Source organism: Ammospiza caudacuta, chromosome 17, assembly GCF_027887145.1.
Source record: "Ammospiza caudacuta isolate bAmmCau1 chromosome 17, bAmmCau1.pri, whole genome shotgun sequence".
NCBI classification, from domain to species: Eukaryota; Metazoa; Chordata; class Aves; order Passeriformes; family Passerellidae; genus Ammospiza; species Ammospiza caudacuta.
Window position 1 is genome coordinate 17059296 of NC_080609.1, and position 18876 is coordinate 17078171.

General features: G+C 54.8%; 1 protein-coding gene across 1 annotated transcript; it reads right to left on the reverse strand.

Moving 5' to 3' along the window:
* Window positions 1–7256: 7256 nt before the first annotated feature.
* SCNN1G (sodium channel epithelial 1 subunit gamma) lies at window positions 7257–18574 on the reverse strand. The gene is made up of 13 exons (XM_058816009.1): window positions 18491–18574; window positions 17984–18308; window positions 16942–17236; window positions 16320–16513; window positions 15826–15929; window positions 14746–14909; window positions 11912–12010; window positions 10610–10727; window positions 10083–10161; window positions 9947–10004; window positions 9544–9605; window positions 9273–9348; window positions 7257–8893 (listed from the first exon to the last, which is right to left on the reverse strand). Exons 1-13 carry the CDS (start codon window positions 18519–18521, stop codon window positions 8507–8509), a joined length of 1992 nt encoding a protein of 663 aa, XP_058671992.1. The 5' UTR covers window positions 18522–18574; the 3' UTR covers window positions 7257–8506.
* Window positions 18575–18876: the final 302 nt, after the last annotated feature.

Genomic DNA, 18876 nt, shown 5'->3' on the forward strand with positions numbered 1-18876 from the left:
AGGTGAGGTGCATTAGTGTTTTGAAACAGTTTTATAAGCTGTTTTAGAAAGATCCTATAATCTTTTTTTCCTTGGCAGAGGCTGCCTGGGACAGTAGTGGAATCCCCAGCCCTGGAGGGATTTAAAAGCCATGTGGATGTGGCACCTGGGGACAAGGGTTAATGGTGGCCTTGGCAGTGCTGGGGAAATGGTTGGACTCGACGATCTTGGAGGGCTTTTCCAACCTGAATGATTCTTTGGTTCTATGTTAATTTATTTTTTTCTGTAAAAAGCCTCCCTTCACAGCTGTTTGCTCCCCTGCCTGCTGCTGGCAGGAGTTTGAGCACCCCGAGCCTGTCAAGTGTGGACTAGACAAGATATTGATTTTCAAACAGAGGGGGCAGAGCTCAGGGCCACCAATGGACTGATCTGGACCTTGACGATCTCTTTCCAGGAGAAATGAGCGATGTTTCTATAAAATGACAGAATGAAATAAACATGGCAGCAGCATTTCTGTTTGTTTCAGGGCTGGGAGGCAGCAGCTCAGAGGGGCCAGGGTCCTCCCAGCCCAGCTGTTCCCGGTGATTTTCACGGTGATTAGTATGTGCTTTGTGATTTCATGACTTAATCTCAATATTATATGTCTTGCACTTGCTGACTCCTGTTGATCCCGTAATTAATCCCTCGGGGGGGCTGGAGAGACATCCCCCCTTTTCTGTATTCTCCTAGCCCAGGGCCAGCCCGGTGTATGCCACGGGCTGGGATCCCTCAGCCCAGCACTGCTGTACAAACACGTTTGGGGGTAAAATCCCGAGCATCTCGAGTGAAGTGGCAGACGTCAGCTCCTCACAACAGAACAGTGAACATGTACAAACCTCCTTGGAACCATAAATCACTGCTGAGGGCACAGCATTGTACAGGGGAGCGATTGCCTCTTGCTAGGAGAGGTAATGGCAGATTCTTGTTCAATCAGGACTTGGTCAGACTTTCCCAAATGTCCTCGTGTTCTGTTATTTGGGAACAAAAGGGATTTTTATTTTTAACTGGCACAAGTATAGCTCATGCCATTATGTCAGGAGTGGAATGCGGGATTGTGTTTGAGAAGTATCTCCAAGGGAAGCTGGAATGAACAGGTTGGATGGACCAGGACCTGCCGGGTTCCTCTGCCCTGTCACAGTAATTGCCCTGCTGTGGGCACTGCTCTCCCAGAGAACAATGCCAGTTACCGGCTCTGGCAGCTCCAGCCCTGGAAATAGAGCGGCTGGCGTTTGTTCCAGGGTTCGGAACATCAGCTGCGCAGCCAGCAAGGCCAAATGACCTTGAGCTGCTTGACTTTCCATCATCTCTCAATTGTTTATGAGGAAGTTTATTTCATAAGCAAAAACCTCCTGCTGAAAATACAGCTGAAACGCCACAGGAAGCTCCCCTGCATCCCAGGCATTGTTTCCCCAGTGGTGTGTGGTGCTGGCATGATGCGCTGCTGACAGCAGCTAAATACAGCTGGGACGCCAGATCCACGGGGAAAACCAGCCCTGAAAGTGACTCCATCTGCCCGACCCACCACCTTCAGCTGCTCCTAAATTTGTCTGATGGAAGGACAACGTTTTGATGGTGCCTGTGGCTGGTACAAAGGCAGCCGGAATTTTGCTGGATGCTGTTAGGTCTGGGTGTACAGATGAAGAGCAGAGGTGATTGTTCCTATCAGTCCCCATCAGTCCCTGTCACTGTCACCCACCCAACGCTGGTGCAGGCATTGTGTCCCCACACACGGAGGCTGCTCCTGCCCCATTCCCTGTCCCTCCTGCCCCATTCCCTTTCCCTCCTGCCCCTGCCCTGTCCCTCTCCCTGTCCCTCTCCCTGTCCCTGTCCCTGTCCCTGTCCCTGTCCCTCTCCCTGTCCCTCTCCCTGTCCCTGTCCCTGTCCCTGTCCCTGTCCCTGTCCCTCTCCCTGTCCCTGTCCCTCTCCCTCTCCCTGTCCCTGTCCCTGTCCCTGTCCCTGCCTCTGTCCCTGTCCCTGTCCCTGTCCCTGCCCCTGCCCCTGCCAAGGGAGCCGTGCACCCGGCCCAGGCTCACCCAGCACGGTAATTGCCAGGTTTATCACTCGTGTGCACTTCCAGAGACACACCGCTGTCGCTAAATGAAACAGAGTCATTTCGTTGTGACCAGTAAAAGCCCGTGAAGTGACAGTGAGCATCTCACAACCACCCTGTGCCGGAGCCCTGTGTCAAACCTGTTAACTGGCCTGTGTTTGCGTTACAAAGATCAGGCAGTAAAACCCAGACTGGTTTTGTTTTACAAGGCGCAGCAGAGGGAGGGAAGGGGGCCCGGGCTCCTATTGGCCTGGCACAGCTCGGTGGCCCGTGGCACAGCGAGGGCTGCTCGGTGCCAGGGTCGGGCACTGGGCTGTGGCACCACCACGTGTGGCCCTGCCAGCCCAGCTGTGGCCACAGGGACAGAGGGATGGGGCAAACCGCTCTGGGGCCCAGCTTGCTCAGCCTCAGCACGGTGACCTGGGCACTGAGTCCCAGTTCCCCTGCGGATGACAACTGGGCAGGTTCGGCACAGCACTGTGATCATTTGTCACTGGTGGGGTTTTCCCCTGACCAGCTCTGTAACTAATTGTGACAGGGCATTAATTGCACTCATCTGCCTTTTCCGCTGTACGAGTTTACTGGAAAAAATATCCGTCCTGCTGTGACTCCAGCATCCTGGGATGTGGCAGCTCAGGTCCTCTGGATGCCCCCAGGCCGCCCTGGTACAGGCCGGGAGTGCCAGCGTGGCTCCAGCAGGATGCAGCAATGTAAAGGTGCCCTGGGCTGGTGCTTTATGGTCCCCTCCCATGTCCTGGGGCAAATGTGAACTATTTTGTGACTGATGACATTTTGTAACAAGACCAGAGCTGATTTATAGCAAACCCAGGAGTGATTACCCCTGTGTACCCAGGGGAGCAGCTTGTGCCGTTCAGGAGTTCAGGATTCATTATGTAAACTTGGGTGAGAAGGTCTTAAAACCCAGAGGGACGGCACTGGTTGTGACAACAGGGTGATTCACCCCGACTGGAGCCAGCTGCCACCTCCGCTGTGTTCTGGGTGATCACATCCCGCCAGGACGGCTCTGTGCTTTGTGGCAGGTGAATAAATACAGGGAACACATGGTTTTAATCCCTAGAAATACATTTGGATAAAGCACATGAGTGGAAGAGAGAGATGTGACCCCTCATCCCACCCCTGGTGCTGGATGGGGCCTGCCTGGCTCAGTTGCTTGGGGCTTTGCAGGTTGGGTTGGGTTTTTGTCACCCTCCCCACAGTGTCCCCTCCTGTAGTTTGTGTCTCACAGCTTTGGAAACACTGCCAATGGCAAGGCTGCTGGGGTCACAGTGCCACCACAGTCCTGGGGGGCTGGCAGCCACATACCCAGCAGTGAGGGGGGCTCAGGTCCTGACAGGGTACTGCTCCCACCCAGGCAAACTGAGGTAGATGTGCACCACTGGGAGGACAAGGCAGTGCAAGAGTGTTACAGGAAAATGCTGAGGCTTGGCTGAAGATTCCAGAGGACAGAGGCAGGAACACTGTGTCCACAGCCCTGGGGCCAGGTGTGTTTCCCTGTTTACGCCCCCGGCTCTGTTACAACCAGGCCAGGGAGCAGGCATGGCTGCGGGTCAGCACCGGGCCCGCGGCTGCCCACAGGGGCAGGGACAAGGACAGGGAGGGCTGGAGAGACCCTGTCCTCCATCACAGCTGCCCACAGGGGCAGGGACAAGGACAGGGAGGGCTGGAGAGACCCTGTCCTCCATCACAGCTGCCCACAGGGGCAGGGACAAGGACAGGGAGGGCTGGAGAGACCCTGTCCTCCACCACCACTGCCCCAAGGCCTCCACTGCCCCTTGCTGCACACTGGGTACACCCCAAATCCCTGCCCAGCCACTTCCCCAGGGCTGGGTGCCCTGAGTGCCCAGGCAGGTGGGACGGGTGCAGGCTGTGCCCACGCTGCCCAGGCCGGAGTGGCACAGCAGGCCCAGTCTGGCAGCTGGGATGGCAGTGCCCAAAGCTGGCCCGGGGTTCCTGCTCCCCCTCCTGCCTTGGGCAGTGCTCTCCTCTCAGTCTGGTTCCAGGGTGAACCATGCCCATTGTGTGTGCCAGGGGGTGTGGGCAGCTGGTGAGGGCTCCACATGTCCCGGCCTGTCCTGCTCCAGGGAGAGGCCGCCATGGGGATTAGTGTGGGGCCGTGTGGTGGCATGTCCCTGCTGCAGCCTGGGTCACACTGCCATGGGGATTAGTGTGGGGCCGTGTGGTGGCATGTCCCTGCTGCAGCCTGGGTCAGACTCTGACTCACCTGGAACCGCTGTGGTGCCACCACGGCTTCCCTGCCATGGCCTGGCCTTGGCTGGGGATGCTCCAGCTGCTGGAAAATGCTTCCAAAGTGCTGAGAACAGGCTGGTGGGGATGGCTCAGGCCATCTGTCTGGTATGGGGAACTGCTCCGGGGCTGGCTCACCCTGCCCTGGAGGCAAAGGGGTAAAATTGAGCCATCCACACTGTCCTGCTGTGTTTGGCCTCCCCAGAGCTGGGCTTGAGCACAGAGGCTCAGAGCCTGGATGGATTTTCCATTTCCATAGGCATGTGCTGGAGATGCCTTTCCCCAGCCCAGCCCCATTTACATTAATGAGGCATTTAACTCCCAAACCTGTTTGTGGACCACTGGATGTCACCCAGATGTCACCATTCTGGAAGGGACCTGGGCAGTTTTTAACCCTGTCGGTGCTGCCTGGCTACATCTGCTGGGAGCAGCTTTGGACAGCTGCCCCTTCCTTCCACTCCGAGGGAGGCTGGGGTCTGCTCTCCAGGCTGACAGCCCCACACGGGCAGGTTCCTGCCATCCAGAAAATCTCTGCGCAGCTGGATTTTCCTCCCCCTCGGCCACTCTTCCCCCACAGCCCTTCCATCACCTCTGGCTTTCTCCCTGCTGGCAGTGGCTGTGGAGGAGAGGTTCTCCTGCTGTGCCTCCTCTCCTCCAGGGCCAGTCCCGGGCTGCCAGCAGCCTTTCCCGTGAGTCACCGGCACCTGCTGCCCCAGGTTTGTTTCAACACCTCTCCCCAGCCCGTCCCTGGCCAAGGCAGTGCCTGCCATGCTGCCTGCACCTTGGCTGTGGTATTGGGTACTGCAGCTGCTCCCCGCAGCCCTGCGGTGCCACAGAGCTGCAGCTGTGGGTCTGTGGGTCCGGGGTCATCTCAGAGCTGCAGCTGTGGGTCTGTGGTTCTGGGCTCATCTCAGAGCTGCAGCTGTGGGTCTGTGGGTCTGGGGTCATCTCAGAGCTGCAGCTGTGGGTCTGTGGGTCTGGGGTCATTGCCATCCCTGCCCAGAGCTGCCCACTGTGGCTGCAGCTGTACCCCAGGGACGGGAGGCAAGCAGGGGCTGTTGTGAGTGAGGGGTGCCTGCTCTGGAGCCCTGAGCAGGGCTGGCTGGGCTCCCAGTGCCTGCCGTGGGTCTCCTGGGAGCACTGTCCCATGGCAGGAGACCAGGCTGCCCACCTGAGCCCAGAGCCAGCGCAGTGCAGCAGGGGATGGTGCTGAGCCCTGGGTTTTACAGCCTGTTGTTCCCATAAACTCTGAGCTGAGTTTCTCAGGAACTTTGGGTTTATGATGTTCAGCGTGTGCCAGTCCTCATTCTCAGACCATCCCCGGTGCCTTTCTGTGTTTGAGGTGACTCAGGAGTTCAGCACAGCGCAGTGTTTAACTCATGATGAAGTAAGCCATTTCTGTAGCTCCGTGGCTCTCTGCCTTCTGAGGATTATTCATACAGAGAAAAGGCGTTGCACCTGCCCAAGAGTAACTGCAAACAGCACCTGCAGAACACCTGTGCTTTTCCAAAGAATGTAAAGCAAGTGCTCTCCCAAAGAGGCATCTATCAGGACACATATCCTGGGCTTTCAGTGGGAGAGCCCTGACATTTCTGCTGCTGGACCACTACAGGTTAGCAACCCTGCTCTCCATCAAAGGATATTCCCCTTCTTGGAACTGCAGTTCTTGCTATAAAGTCTGACCAGTCCTACACCTGCTTTTGTGCAGGGTTGGCACTAATCTGTTTATTTTTCAAGGTTTTGTTTTGCTCTGGGAAGGCTTTAGAAGCACAAACCCCTGCCCCGTCCCAGTCTGTGCCAGCTGCCAGTGCCTTTCCCAGCCCTGGAGCTGGGCTGGGGGCATCCCTCCTATCAGGGGGCTGATTGCATGATCAGCACTCCTGATATAACCCAGCTCTGAGGGCTGCTGGGGCTGGGCAGAGGTGCTGGAGCAGCCTGGGGGGAAGAAGAAGCCCAGTACCAGCCTGAAGCTGAGCTTGGGTAGGCTCTCCTTAGCACTGCCTGCAGCAGATGTGAGCAAACCCTGTGAGAGCTGCAGTCTCGGGTGCTGCTGCACACACAGGTACAGATGTGGAGTGGAAGAGCTGTACTATGCCCACTTTGTGGTGTTTGCTTGCTTTCCCCGGGAGGTGAGCCCCCCAATGCTCCCTGCAGGCTGTGCTCCATGGCAGCTGGGGGCAGCTGACCCCTCTGCCCTGAAAGGCAGGTCCTCAGTTAGGTGTAACGGGGCCAAACCAGCTCCTGTGCCAGCACCACCAAGCTGGCAATGAGGGGGTTGGTGGTGAGGTGTTCCTTAGCTCTGCGCTTTGCTGTTACTCCTGTCCCTGCTGTAGAGGGGACAGCTCATGCCTGTAACACCGAGGGGAGGTGGGGCTGCCCTATTCTGCTCTAGCTCTGTTCTGCTACTGCTGCCCATGGGGCAATATTGCCATGATGATCTGGTACTTGGTGCTGTTAGAGGGGATGGGGATGAGCCATGGCTCGCCCAGGGCTGCACCAGTGGCTGAGGCAGATCTGCTTCCCATTCTTCCTGCAGCCTCCAAGGGACTGCTTGGGTGCAGAGCTGTCTGGGGACACCTGAAGTTCCAGTGGTTTTGGTCTCTTGCTGGTTAACATTGCTTTGTGAAAGGCCTTTTCACTGTTAGTGCTTGCACCCCATGCTCCTGCTGCCTGCTCTGAGCTGGGTCCCACAGAAGCCCCCTGCTGCAGCTCTCTGAGAGGCCTGGGGTATCTGAGAACCTACAGCCCCTGGGCAGGCAGAGACAATGCCTCTCAGCTCTCAGGATGCCTGCAGGGAACTAACTCATACAGTGGTGATTTAAAAAAAAAAGGGCAAAGCAGTTACTCAAAAATATATCTTTATTTTTTTCAGTTTATCATATATTTAAATAATTCAGTTAAAATAGGTTTTATTGCACATTAAAGAACCTTTCTGGATTCTCACTGTCCTGTATAAAATAAGGTCATAGAGAAAGGAAAGGAGAGACTCTTCCACTCAGACACCCCTGACATGCTCTGCATGGCTCTGGCCCTACAGACCCCACCAGCCCGTGTGGGATGGGCTCTGCTCCTCATCTCCACAGGGAGCTGAAGGCAGCACGGTGGGCTGTGGCAGGAGGGAGGCCCCAGCTGCCCCAGGAGCACTCACGGCTGTGCTGCACAGCCCCTGGCCCCGGGGGAGCAGCACAGGAGGCAAAAACAGGAGGCAAAACGTGGGTACTGACACTGCTCCGTGGATGGGACTGTGTGGGGGCAAGGCGGATGAGGTACACAAGGGGCAAAACTTCCTCCAGGCATTGCCAGCTCCAGGGCAGGCGGGGGGGGGGAACTGGCTGCAGGAGGAAGTCCTTGCTTGGGGTTGAGCAGGAAAAGAGCAGCCAGCTAACTCCCTGTCAGGCTTCTGGGAAGTAATTTAATGAGTGCCTTGGAAGTTATGTTTAAGGGCTGCTTGAGTGATGTGGAATGGAACAAGCTTGCAGAGGATGCACTTCATTACTGTGCTCCAAATTGGATTTCATGCCCTTTCAGATGATTCTTTGGGGATGACTTGGGCTTTCTTACCCCAGCTGTAGTAACTTGCTCTACAAGCCCATTTTTGGTTGTCCTGGCTTTTCATCTCACAAGAAAGAGCTCCTCAGGCCACCATTGGAATTGGATTTCTAATGAAAATTCAAGTGAGAGCTTTCCTTTCATGCTCTTTTGTGCCTTGCCCAAGCCCCTGTCATGCCCTTCCTACAAATGCCATCCTGGATTCCTGACAGCCTGGGGTTTTTCCCACAAGTCCAGCCACACAGCAGAGAGCAATTAGTGTTAATGCTCAATGTGGCATCAATCTGCTGCTGTGGAGCAATTCCTGCCCACATGCAATGGGGTGTGTGCAGCTGGTGGCTAATGCGTGCCTTTGCCTGGTGAGACATCCCAGCTTAGCACCACATCCTGCTCCAGCCATCTCCTGCCATCATTAACTCGAGAACTGATGTTGCTTGAAGCTCCCAACGTCTCTGAGCCCTCGGCGTCTGTGTCTGAGCTTTGCTCGGGGCAGCTTTGAGTGCCAGTTCAATCCCTGAGTAAGGGTCTGACCTGGCAGCCCTTCGGTGCTTGTCCGGATCGGTGCCTGGCCCCGAACAGGCGTGTCCAGCACCCACCTGGGGGCGGGTGTGCGTGTGGCAGGTGTCAGTGCCGGCCCAGCTCCAGCGTGTCGGGCAGCTGCTCTGTGAAGGCCGTCTCCAGCCGCAAAGTGCTGTAGTTGGGCGGGGGAGTCCTGGGCAGGGGGCTGTCCTGGGGCAGCGGCAGGCGCAGGGCCGTGGTGAAGGTGGGCAGGTCCTCGTCGATGCACGCGGGGTTCTCGTGGCCCTGCCTCTCCACGTCGCCGGCCGTGGCCTGGGCCGCCCTGCCCTGCTGGCGGCCGCTCCACCACTTCTTGGCCCTCTGCCACTGGCGCCGCAGCACGATGGACAGCGAGTCGATGAAGAACACCTCCACGATCTCGATGACGCACACCACGGAGCAGCTCATCCACAGCCCCAGCTGGCCCCCGAAGTTGGACAGAAGAATGACGAGCTGCAGGAGCAGAGAGCACAAGGTGAGGGTCTGCCATGGAGCCATGACGGCAGGCAGGGAGACGGAGCCGGGGCACCCAATGCTCAGCACTCCCAAAGCAGTGGGCCCATCTCTGCTGCTGTTCTCTCTGGCTCAGCTTCAGAAGGAGCCTGGAGCTGAGCTTGCTGTGCAGCCCCTGCACAGGGCTCGGGGCTGGACAGGCAGAGACGTGGCCCGAGATAAGGGCTGGAAAGGGCAGGACCGGCCCAGAGGTGCATATCTGAGATCAGCTTCCTGCCCCTGCCCGTGTGGCATTGCTCCCCTGGGCAGGTGAAAGCTTCCAGCCTGCGTGGGAGGAAGCGCTGCGTCTCCTGGGAGTAGGACCAGCATGCTCACTCACCGTGTTGGCAGGATTCTCTGAAATGAATCTCTCGTTCAGGTCCTTGTAAAACACCATGAGGTTGGCAAGGTCTGTCCTGGGGAAGAAGGAGGCAGGCAGAGGGTTTAGTAAAACAATAACATGAAACATACTGAAAAACTATGCAAATAACCAGTTGGACCAGTAGGGCTGGGCTGCTCCAAGGGAGCTTTTTCCCCAATTGCCATCATTAGGGCTGCTGAGATCGTATCAGAGCTGGAGGTGCAAGGCAAGAACACACAGGGGGACTTACTTGTTCAGCTTCTTGTTGAGTTTTTGCCCTTTGTCCCAAGAGAGAACTCGGAGCATCCAGTCCTGGAGAACAGACAGAAAATGCTGCTCTAGCTGCAGGTTCTTGTGCAGAGACCCTTGGGAAGGGGCTCGTGCTCCACATCTCCTTGGGCTAGTATGGGTACCAGAACTGAGTGTGTGACAGGCCAGCTGAGCCCAAGGGGATCTCCCAAGACAAATTTCAGTTTAATGATGAACGGCTGGAGGGGAAGCCCTGAGCTGGAAATTACAGACTGTTCTCTGGGCATAGTATCACTGAATGCTACTGACTACCCCAGGGCCTCCTGCTTTTGTGCTGAGCCTCTGGGGTTACTCAATGCCTTGTGCCAGGCTGCTGTTCTGGTGGAGTGCAAGTGGGGACTGACCTCTGACACGACGGACGGCCACTGAGCAATGCTGGTGGTGAGCGCCCACTCCTTGAAGCTGCAGAGAGAGGCAGGGTGTCACTGGTGAGCTCCAACTCCCACACACGCTTCACCTCTGGCTGTGGCAAGGACTTACCTGCAGGCGTCTTTGCAGATCTGCTGGCAGCCCAGCTGCTCCTTCACAAACTTTTCATGCAGTCTGTAGTAGCAGTACACTGCAGGGGAGGAGCAGGATGTGTGTGAGAAGCCAGAAAGAAAACCTGCTACCTGGGCTGGGGTGGGACATCTGGGGCATAGGTGGCCTTTGTGGCCATCGCCTACATGGTGGGGATAAAAAGATTTATCCTATAAATATTGCAAAAGACTCTTGAGAAGTGGCTGTCACTTGATATAGACATGAAAACTGCCACACCTGGTCAAGCCCTCCACTCGACTGTTCTATGGTGGGCACAGGTGACAAGCCATCAGGGCAAGTTTCACAAACCAGTCAGTGTGAGCAAGGGAGCCAGTCTGGCTCTGGGTGTGGGGGCTTAAGTGAGTTAAGGCAGATTTGGCTCATCCCAGCACGCTGGGTGTGCAGCAGCTGTGACAGGGACACTGGGGGTGCAGGGGACAGGACTGGCAGCTGAGGCATGGGCAGTGCCACAGTGTTTCAATACTAACTCCAGTTTGGGTTCTTCTTGTAGTTGCAGTACTCGGCGCCAGCGGGCAAGGGCTGCGCATACTGGGCACAGCCACACGACTCCACCATGGCCTTCTGGAAGCAGGAGTGCAGGCAGATCTGGGGAGAAACAACACCTGGGGGCTAAGAAGCAGCACCAAGCTCCAGGCTCCTTTGCACCTAAAAACACCCTGCTTATGACAACAGCAGTGGGATGGGAACCCTGTTTCCCTGGGCCTTCAGGCTCTGCTGTGAGTGAATACAAATATGGTGCATGGTGGAGGGTTGAGGTTCTAGTGCAAAAAAAAAACCAACAAAACGTAATCTTCATGGAGGATTACATATATGGGGGTTCTGTGAATGCCCCCACTTCCCCTACAGCCACCAGAAGCTTCAGTGTTGCAGTTGCTCTTTACAGAGTCAAGGAGAGGGTTTTAGGCCTGCCATGGCACGTGGCCCATGAATCACTAACTAGGTGTGGGAAGTGACTCACAGCAGCAAACGTTCACAGCTTCCACCAAACCCTGCTGGTGCCTACTGAGAGAGGTGAAGCTGGGAGGATTAACAGGGCAGCAGAGCTGTGGCTTGTGCTAAAACACTGGGACATGCAGGAACAGAACTTCTCTTTTAAATCCCAGTCAAGCCTTTCGGTCCCAGTGCCAGCCCTCCTGAGCACTGAGTTTCGGTGAAGTACTGTTATTAAAAACCTGAGATCATGTCTGGGTGATCCTACCTGGCACTAGACCAGAGCAGATTTCGTATTCCCCATAAAACAGAAATTCAGCCCAGACCTGGGCTTTGCAGCAGGCTGGAGCTAATGCAAGTACGATTCTTCAAGTGGAGAGTGGCAGAACAACTGACACTCTCCAAGAGAACCAAATTACAGAAACCATGCAAAATTAGTGGAAACTTACTCTGTAAACAAACATCCTGCTATCTGGATACTGATTAGATGGTTTCTGTTATTCTTGGAGTCCTAAAGGTCACAATTTCTGGCTTCAAGGGTTACTAAGCTGCAACCTTTACTTGGCCAATATTTTCCAGTCTCACATTGCTTGAAAATTGCCTAATGAGCTCATGTTCTCTCTTTATCTAACAGGGTGCCTGAGGGAACTTCAAACAGCAACCACTTAGGAATAAAAGTTGGATTTTAAGAAGTGCTGTTGCATTTTACATCAGTGGTAAAAGCAACAACCCTGTGCTCAGACTGTTCCCAGTCTCAGGTCCTCAACCACAGACTGTTACAAAGTTTTTCATGCAGGCAGTTTTCAAGCAACTGATAAACCCAAATGCAATGGCTTTACCTGGAGTGAGTAGCTCTTGTTATAGAGATTTTCCACAGGTATGTCAGCTCCTGTCTCTGTGCAGTCACTGTAGGGTTTGCTCAGCTTGCGAGACTGAGTCTGGGAAACAGAAAAGAAAAAAATTGTGGTTTTGGAGTTCACAGACAAACCAAAGGGTTCAGTGACACTTTATCCCAACTCTGAAACTGTAAGTGATAAGGCAGCTTTGAGTAGAATGTTTACCTTTTGCTACCTAAAGTGATTTGTCGATCCCTTGTCAAAACAAGGGTTTTTTTGTCACTAATATCCGTTTCCCAAAAAAGCTGCTCTGCTGGGATTCTCTGCTGTCTTCCTGGAAACCTTCTGCAGGAATGCAAGGTGGTGCAATCATGGCAGTGAGGATTTTTCAAAGCACAGTAATCCATATGCACGTTCTCTCCAAGTCTTAGAGGCTGTGTGTCTTTACTCTGGATGTTTGTGTTCTGAGGGAGGGCACTTGTTGTCGGGGGTTTTGGGTTCTTTTCTGTGAGGATCCCCACCTGCCTGAGCTGCTGTTGCCTGGCTGCTCCCGTGCTGTGGGTAAATAGCACTTGAGGCTCCACTGGTGCTCAACAGCACCTCTCTCAATCCACTCTAAATCTCCCTCAAACCTTTTTCCAGGTGCTGCTTTGACCCTTCCTCTCAAATGCTAATGACTTTTCCCAATCTCTGCCCAGAGCAAAGAGCTCTGACATGCCAAGCCTGTGCCTGCAAGCTCTGTGAAACCAGGGCTGGGAGCCCTCAAATTCCCAGATCTGATCCCAGCTGCATGGCCCACTTCCTGCAGACTGCCCTACCTCCCTCAGCCCCTGCTATCTTCCCCCAGTAATTATCCACTTTACAATAGAGTGGCCTGAAACAACAAGAAACATCCATTTAAGAATCCATTCACTGATCTTTCTCTACAGAGTTTAAAATTAGAATTTAAAATTCTTCACAAAGGATCAATCCAGCAGGAACATGAGAAAGGCTGTTACCCCTAAGGCACCGAATGCAGCTCCTGAGGCCACCTGATAAGAGCATACCTCACCACTTTGTCTACAGCCAGAGAAGGCTCTGGGCCATTATGGTGCAAGTCAACACTTTTAGAGATGTTTCAATCTCTCTTTGGAGGGAAAGATGGGATTTCAGTACTAGAGATGCATTACTTTTGAAAATTGACTGAAACCAACTTTTAAATTCCACATGCAATGTAGTGCCAAGACACTACCTCAGTCTGCTCCTGGGGCTTCCAAGAGATGATCGATCCTTTGTACAGAATTATTTTGTTGTGGCTTATGCTCCTACAAAACTTACTTGTTCCTTCAGGTACTGAAATAATTTCCAAATGAAATATTTAACTAAAGCATTGTAACTCTGACCAAGCAACGCCTTGTTTGCATGCCAAAGAGGTTGGAATATTTTTGGAGGTGGAGGGCAGTCCTAGCACCCAGCAGAAAGCCATGAGCACTAACCAGACACTAATGGCATGTTCAGAGCCCAGCGAGCAGCACCGTGAGGGACACAGCTGCTGTGTCCTCCTTGGTGACCTCGCATGTGGGGACAAACCCTGACCTGGCACCTCGGCGCTGCAGCCCTGTCCTGACAGCCCGGACCCCCCACCACTCAGCAGGCTCTCTGGAGTTCTTTTCCCAGCAGGACAGTGATCCCCAGCTTTTGTTCTGACACCAGAAATTGCGTCCAGCCTCTATTTTGGCTGCCTCATTAGGATGCAATTGGATCCCTTCCTCATGACAAATCCTTTATATACAGACATTAAGATGTGCCCAATCTTGTTTTTTATACTACAGCAAAAGTTCAACCCTGTTGTGCTAGGAACATATTACATTAAATATTGAGACTGCCTTGTGTGACAGAGCCTCCGTACGGTGTGATGGTGACAAAGAAAAGTCTTGAGAGAGAGACTTTGTGTCCTCACACCATCCCGGTTCCCAACCTCTCAGTCATGATTGACCAAGGAGCTGCTGCCACAGTTTTCCAGACAGCTGGAAGACAGTTAACTATTTGCATTTTGTGAAACATCAGCCCTCTTTTAATGCCTTTTCTAATGCAGAGCCTATCAATATTCGGCATACCCAAATAAGCAGGATAGCTGATGCTCCACCAGACCACCAGAAAGAAAGGCAGAGCTGAAGTGCTCACTTAACAGCCCATCCAGATGAAAGGGGACCCGGCATAGCTTTCGCTGCTGTGCCGAATCCCCTTGGGCCAAATGCCTCCTCTGAACTATGCTTAATGGGGAAAGCAGGAGCTGCAGCTCTCCTTGCCTTTGCTCACTGCTGGCAAAAGCAAAGCTGCTGCCCAGGGCGGTGGTTTACTGCTGGGATACAGAGAAAACCAGCAAAGTGAGGCTTACAGTCACAAAACACTTCAAGGGGTTGTGTTGCCACCATCCCTAAGGACCCGACCCCAGCACGGGGACCCAGCTTCAGCTCTGGCTCCTCAGCCCGGGGACCCTCGTGGGATCAAACTCCCTGCTCATTGCTAAAGCCAAGCGAGACACTTGGCAACATTTCTGTGGTTGTGGATTTTGCTGTGAAAACAAAACCAGAAATCCCCTGGAAAGCCAAGGGGTGGAAGAAAAGGGAGAGCAAACAATATCCCGGGACAGTTTGGTTTAGAAAGACCTGATTTTCCCACGGCCTATTTTTCAGAGAAGTGCTGTCACAGGATTTCCTTCAGGGCACTTCAGGTGCTGAGTGGGAGGCATTTAAAGGCCTTCGAGCTGCTGGCTCTCTGAAATCACCTCATCCTGTTCCTATTTACAGCTGTACCAAGGCAAAGGTGCGCCCAAAAAGGAGATTGTTGCCACTCACAAAGTGCATCCCTATGGAGGTGGCCGCTGCAGTCTCAATTTCCGTGCCAATGTCTTCAATGAAGGGATACTCGTTTTGGTCGTGGACCATGATCTTGGCTCCTGTGGATGTCACCAGGAAGGGGTTGTAGTCTGCTTCATCGATGTACAGAACAACCTGCAATCCTGAACCACAGAGACAAGGCAGGAACTTACACCAGGAGCTAGAGCCACGTTTTCTGATCAGAGAGGGCAGGTTTGTTTCATGTTATCTGGCCTTTAGAACTGTAACAGCCAAGCACAGCCTCTGCCCAGACAGACCAAGACACCTGCAGCCAGTAACATCCCTTTGTGGCACTGAGTACAGCAAACAAATAACGTCTGCTGAGAACGTGGCTGGAACTCATTTCAAAAAGTTATATAACTGGGCAGCAGTAATTTCAGCTGGAAAACATTAGTGATGCAATGATATTATCTGTACTCCCAGGCAAGAGTTCGCACTAGTTCAAACAGGCATTTCCCCAATCAGCCTGTACATCTACAGCCAACACATCGCTCACGCTCCAGCAAGATCCAGTTTGCTGCACCACTTGTTATCAAACAGTTCCTCTGCAAACCGCCCTGGAACACCACACGCGTGCAAAGGGCCCCGGAACACCACACGCGTGCAAAGGGCCCTGGAACACCACATGCGTGCAAAGGGCCCTGGAACACCACACACATGCAAAAGGCCCTGGAAAACCACAGGTGTGCAAAGTGCCCTGGAACACCACACGCGTGCAAAGGGCCCTGGAGCACCACATGTGTGCAAAGGGCCCTGGAGCACCACACGCGTGCAAAGGGCCCTGGAACACCACACGCGTGCAAAGGGCCCTGGAACACCACACACATGCAAAAGGCCCTGGAGCACCACATGTGTGCAAAGGGCCCTGGAGCACCACACGCGTGCAAAGGGCCCTGGAACACCACACGCGTGCAAAGGGCCCTGGAACACCACACGCGTGCAAAGGGCCCTGGAACACCACACACATGCCAAGGGCCCTGGGACAGCCCAGGTGTGCCAAGGGCCCCGGGACAGCCCAGGTGTGCCACGGGCACTCACCGTACTCGCTGCCGCCCGTGGAGGTGCTCAGGATGGTTCCGCTCTCGCCGCTGTTGAAGGTGTAGCAGTTGCCGTGCAGGGGGTGATGGAAACGAGTGAAATGCCTGGAATAAATCGAATAGCATGACATTGTTCCCTGTAGTTCTGTCTGTGGGAAAAAGGCAGCACATTTGGACTTTGGTTTTGACAGAAACAGACCCGGACTGCACGGGGGGTTTATTACTTCTTTTCAAGAAGTTTATTTTGCTGGAAGATGTGGGTCTCTTTCTGAGTAACTTGAAACTACATGGCAGTATGATCTAGTTTAATATTTCAGGAGATGGAAACTCGAGGAAGTTTTAATGTGGGAATGGGGTTAATAGCATGGGGGAGGCAGATTCACAGAACTAGCAGTGGCTCCTGCTGGAATTCAGCAAATACCAAATATTCCATTCCTACATATTATGGACTTGGAAATAAGCTGTTAAGATGGCAGGAATTTTCTGTGCACTGACCTTTTGTCACAAGATAGGCCATCAAAGAAACATGTCAATAGAAGGTCCTCGGCAGAATAACTCAATTTTTCTTTAATCTCCAGGGGAATTTGTGCCATGATGTTCATGTAATGCAGCTTGTACCACTCCTGGATGGCGTTAACCCCCGAACTGAATGTGTACAGGGCACAGTCGCTGCTGTTGTTTGCGTCACACTGACAAGCACAGAGGGGAAAAAGCATTTCAGATGGACTGAAATCAGGGATTCTACAAGGCAGGTGTAAATTAAGGATTGTACATATGATAGTGTTTCTCTTCCACAGAAATAACCATGTATGAAGTTACAGTGGGCATCAAAGACCTTTTATGCAGGGCTAAGTGATATGACCAAATATTTCAGGACCAAAAGAAAGGTCACAGATGACACTGACTATTTGGGAAGACTTCAGGAAGGTACTTCTCTGCAGGTGGACCTGCAGCAGCCATGGAGGCTTAGGCAGAAGAGCAGACAGGATGCTCTTCACCACTGTGCACTGCAAAGCCACCTGAGCAGGCAATACAACCTGCCAGAGGGACACTGACCCCAACACAGCCCCTTGCTGCCCCGCGGGACACTTGCTGGCCAGGGCACAGTGACACTCACCAGCTGAAAGCCAATGATGTCATTGGAATCGCCCGAGTTCACGATGGACGAGTCCTTGTGAAAGACACTTCCCTCTATTTTCCTCTTCTGCCCAGTGTGCAGCTCAGTGGCTGTCCTGGAGAAGTCCTCGACCTTCAGCAGAGGGATCTGCTCGAAGAAGTCCCTCCCTGTGCTGTTCCAGTCATCCACCGACCGGCGCACCTTGGACTTGCCCTCAGAAAATCCATAGAAAGTTTCCAAAGCTTTTTTTGTCTCTTTGTCCAATTCGTATAAATATTCTTTCATGGCACTGTACCTGCACGGGAAACAAGGTAACAGTGACATCCCATCCCACCTCACTGCCCAGCTGCAGTGCTCTGCCTGCTGCACTGTGGATGCCGTGGCTTGGGGCAGAATTCCCTGTGGTCTCCCACCAGGTTCTCACATCAGTGAGGGCAGACAGAGCTACATCCATGGAGAGATCTTGGAGCAGGGACCCCAGGGAGCAGAGCAGACTGAACTACAGAGAAAGTTCTCCCAAGACTCTCAAGCTCCTTATGTTAGGAAGTCTGAGGAGGCAGAGCATGTGGAAATAAGACTTCATCTGTGAAGCTTCATTAAAGAGCTGGATCCCCATGGGGACCAGGGTGGTGGGAATCTGGCAGCAGAACAGAGAGCAATGTAAAGCATGATTTGACAGGAGAAAAAGTACTGCTGATGAATCATGTCAAAATATCCCATAAGGAAAGAAAGAAGCAAGAGAGGAGTGAGAGAGCTGCCCTTTCCACTTTTTAGGAGATGATGCTGTTTGTAATCCTGGAACTTTAGTCCTGGGAAGAAGGGAATTTGAAGAGAGCCAAGGAGCTGACAGGGACTGTCTGGAGCAGAAAGCACGAACCGAGCCGGCAGCAGCGAGAGGTGAGAGTGTAAGCCACACAGCACGGAGGGGGATGTGGCACACCAGGTGCCCTACAGGGCAAAGCCGCGGTAGGGAAAGTGCCGACAAGGAGCGCCGGGACGAGCTCGGGAGCTCCCATCGTCCCGCCAGCCCCCCGAGCCTTACTTGTACGGGTTGATGTTGCAGATGGTGACGGCGGGGAAGGGCAGCTTCTGGAACTGGACGGTGACGGACACCGAGGCGCTGTAGTAGTTCATGAGGAGCTCCGCGCACTGCCAGAGGATGAGCCCCACGGCGCTGAGGGTCAGCACGATCCAGAGCAGGCGGCGCAGGCGGCCGCGGGACACCACGATGCGGCGGCAGCCGTGCGTGTTGGTGTTGAGGCAGTACCAGCGCATCAGCTCGCTCAGCGTGGGCGCCTGCGGGCCGCGCACCGGCAGCGTCCGCTTCAGCCGCGCCGTGATCTTCTTACCGGGAGCCGTGGCGGCCGCTGCGGGCGGACCGGGCACTGAGCGGGCGGCTGGGGGATCGGCGCCCGCCCGGTGCTCCGCCACGCCGCGACCGCAGGTCCCGTCCCGTCCCGCCCGGAGCCGTCACCCGCCATCCCGCCACTTCCCGGTGTTTGATCCCCGGGACGGCCGTGCCGGGGGGATCGCGCTCGCCGCGCCTCACCTCGGCCGCTCTCGGGCCCCGGCGGCGTCATGCTCCTCTCGCAGTCCCGGCGCCGCTGCCGATGGGCCGGCGGGCGGCCGCCCCGGTACCTACCCCCGCCGCCGGACCGCCCCGCCCCGGACCGCCCCGCCCCGCCCGCCCCGCCCCGCTCCGCGGCCGCGCAGCGCCGCCCCACGGCGGCGGCCGGGGCTGCGCGGGGTGCCCGGAGTAACGGGCCCGAGCGGGGCGGGCCCGGCCGGGCGGGTCCCGGGAGCGCTGCCCGAGCCCCCGGTGAGGAGCGCGGGGACCGCGAAGGGCGGGGCTGGGGGCCGGACCAGCGCCGGGACCGGGGGCGCGGCCGCGGGGGTGGGGCCCGGCCCCGCCCGCGCCAGCACCGAAGATGGCGG

Coding starts and splice junctions, on each gene's coding strand:
- SCNN1G (XM_058816009.1), bottom strand. CDS start 18,521: ATGACGCCGCCGGGGCCCGAGAGCGGCCGAG. Junction 15,930..16,319: donor GGCCTATCTTGTGACAAAAG/GTCAGTGCACAG, acceptor GATTTATTCCAG/GCATTTCACTCGTTTCCATC. Junction 10,005..10,082: donor ATCTGCAAAGACGCCTGCAG/GTAAGTCCTTGC, acceptor CTCTCTCTGCAG/CTTCAAGGAGTGGGCGCTCA.